The sequence below is a fragment of the Myotis davidii genome, unplaced genomic scaffold (assembly GCF_000327345.1).
Source record: "Myotis davidii unplaced genomic scaffold, ASM32734v1 scaffold705, whole genome shotgun sequence".
Lineage (NCBI taxonomy): Eukaryota > Metazoa > Chordata > Mammalia > Chiroptera > Vespertilionidae > Myotis > Myotis davidii.
This window is the reverse complement of record NW_006296405.1, coordinates 1,377,538-1,377,856: the sequence shown is the minus strand read 5'-3', so window position 1 is coordinate 1,377,856 and position 319 is coordinate 1,377,538. Positions and strand designations below refer to the sequence as shown.

The 319-nt window shown below is 65.2% G+C and overlaps 1 protein-coding gene across 2 annotated transcripts in view; it reads left to right on the top strand.

The window, feature by feature from the left end:
• Positions 1-319, top strand: part of FLNC (filamin C) — a 27,485-nt gene continuing 27,166 nt past the window's right edge. For both annotated transcript variants that reach the window (XM_006771392.2, XM_006771391.2), the window contains exon 1: positions 1-292. In XM_006771392.2, coding sequence (XP_006771455.1) covers positions 1-292 — 292 coding nt within the window. The remainder of the gene's footprint in view (positions 293-319) is intronic.

Below are 319 nucleotides of genomic sequence, written 5' to 3'. Positions count from 1 at the left end.
ATGCCGTCCACGGAGAAGGACCTGGCGGAGGACGCGCCGTGGAAGAAGATCCAGCAGAACACGTTCACGCGCTGGTGCAACGAGCACCTCAAGTGCGTGGGCAAGCGCCTGACCGACCTGCAGCGCGACCTCAGCGACGGGCTGCGCCTCATCGCGCTGCTCGAGGTGCTCAGCCAGAAGCGCATGTACCGCAAGTTCCCCCCGCGCCCCAACTTCCGCCAGATGAAGCTGGAGAACGTGTCCGTGGCCCTCGAGTTCCTCGAGCGAGAGCACATTAAGCTCGTGTCCATCGGTCAGTGTGGGTGGGGAGCGGGGAGCG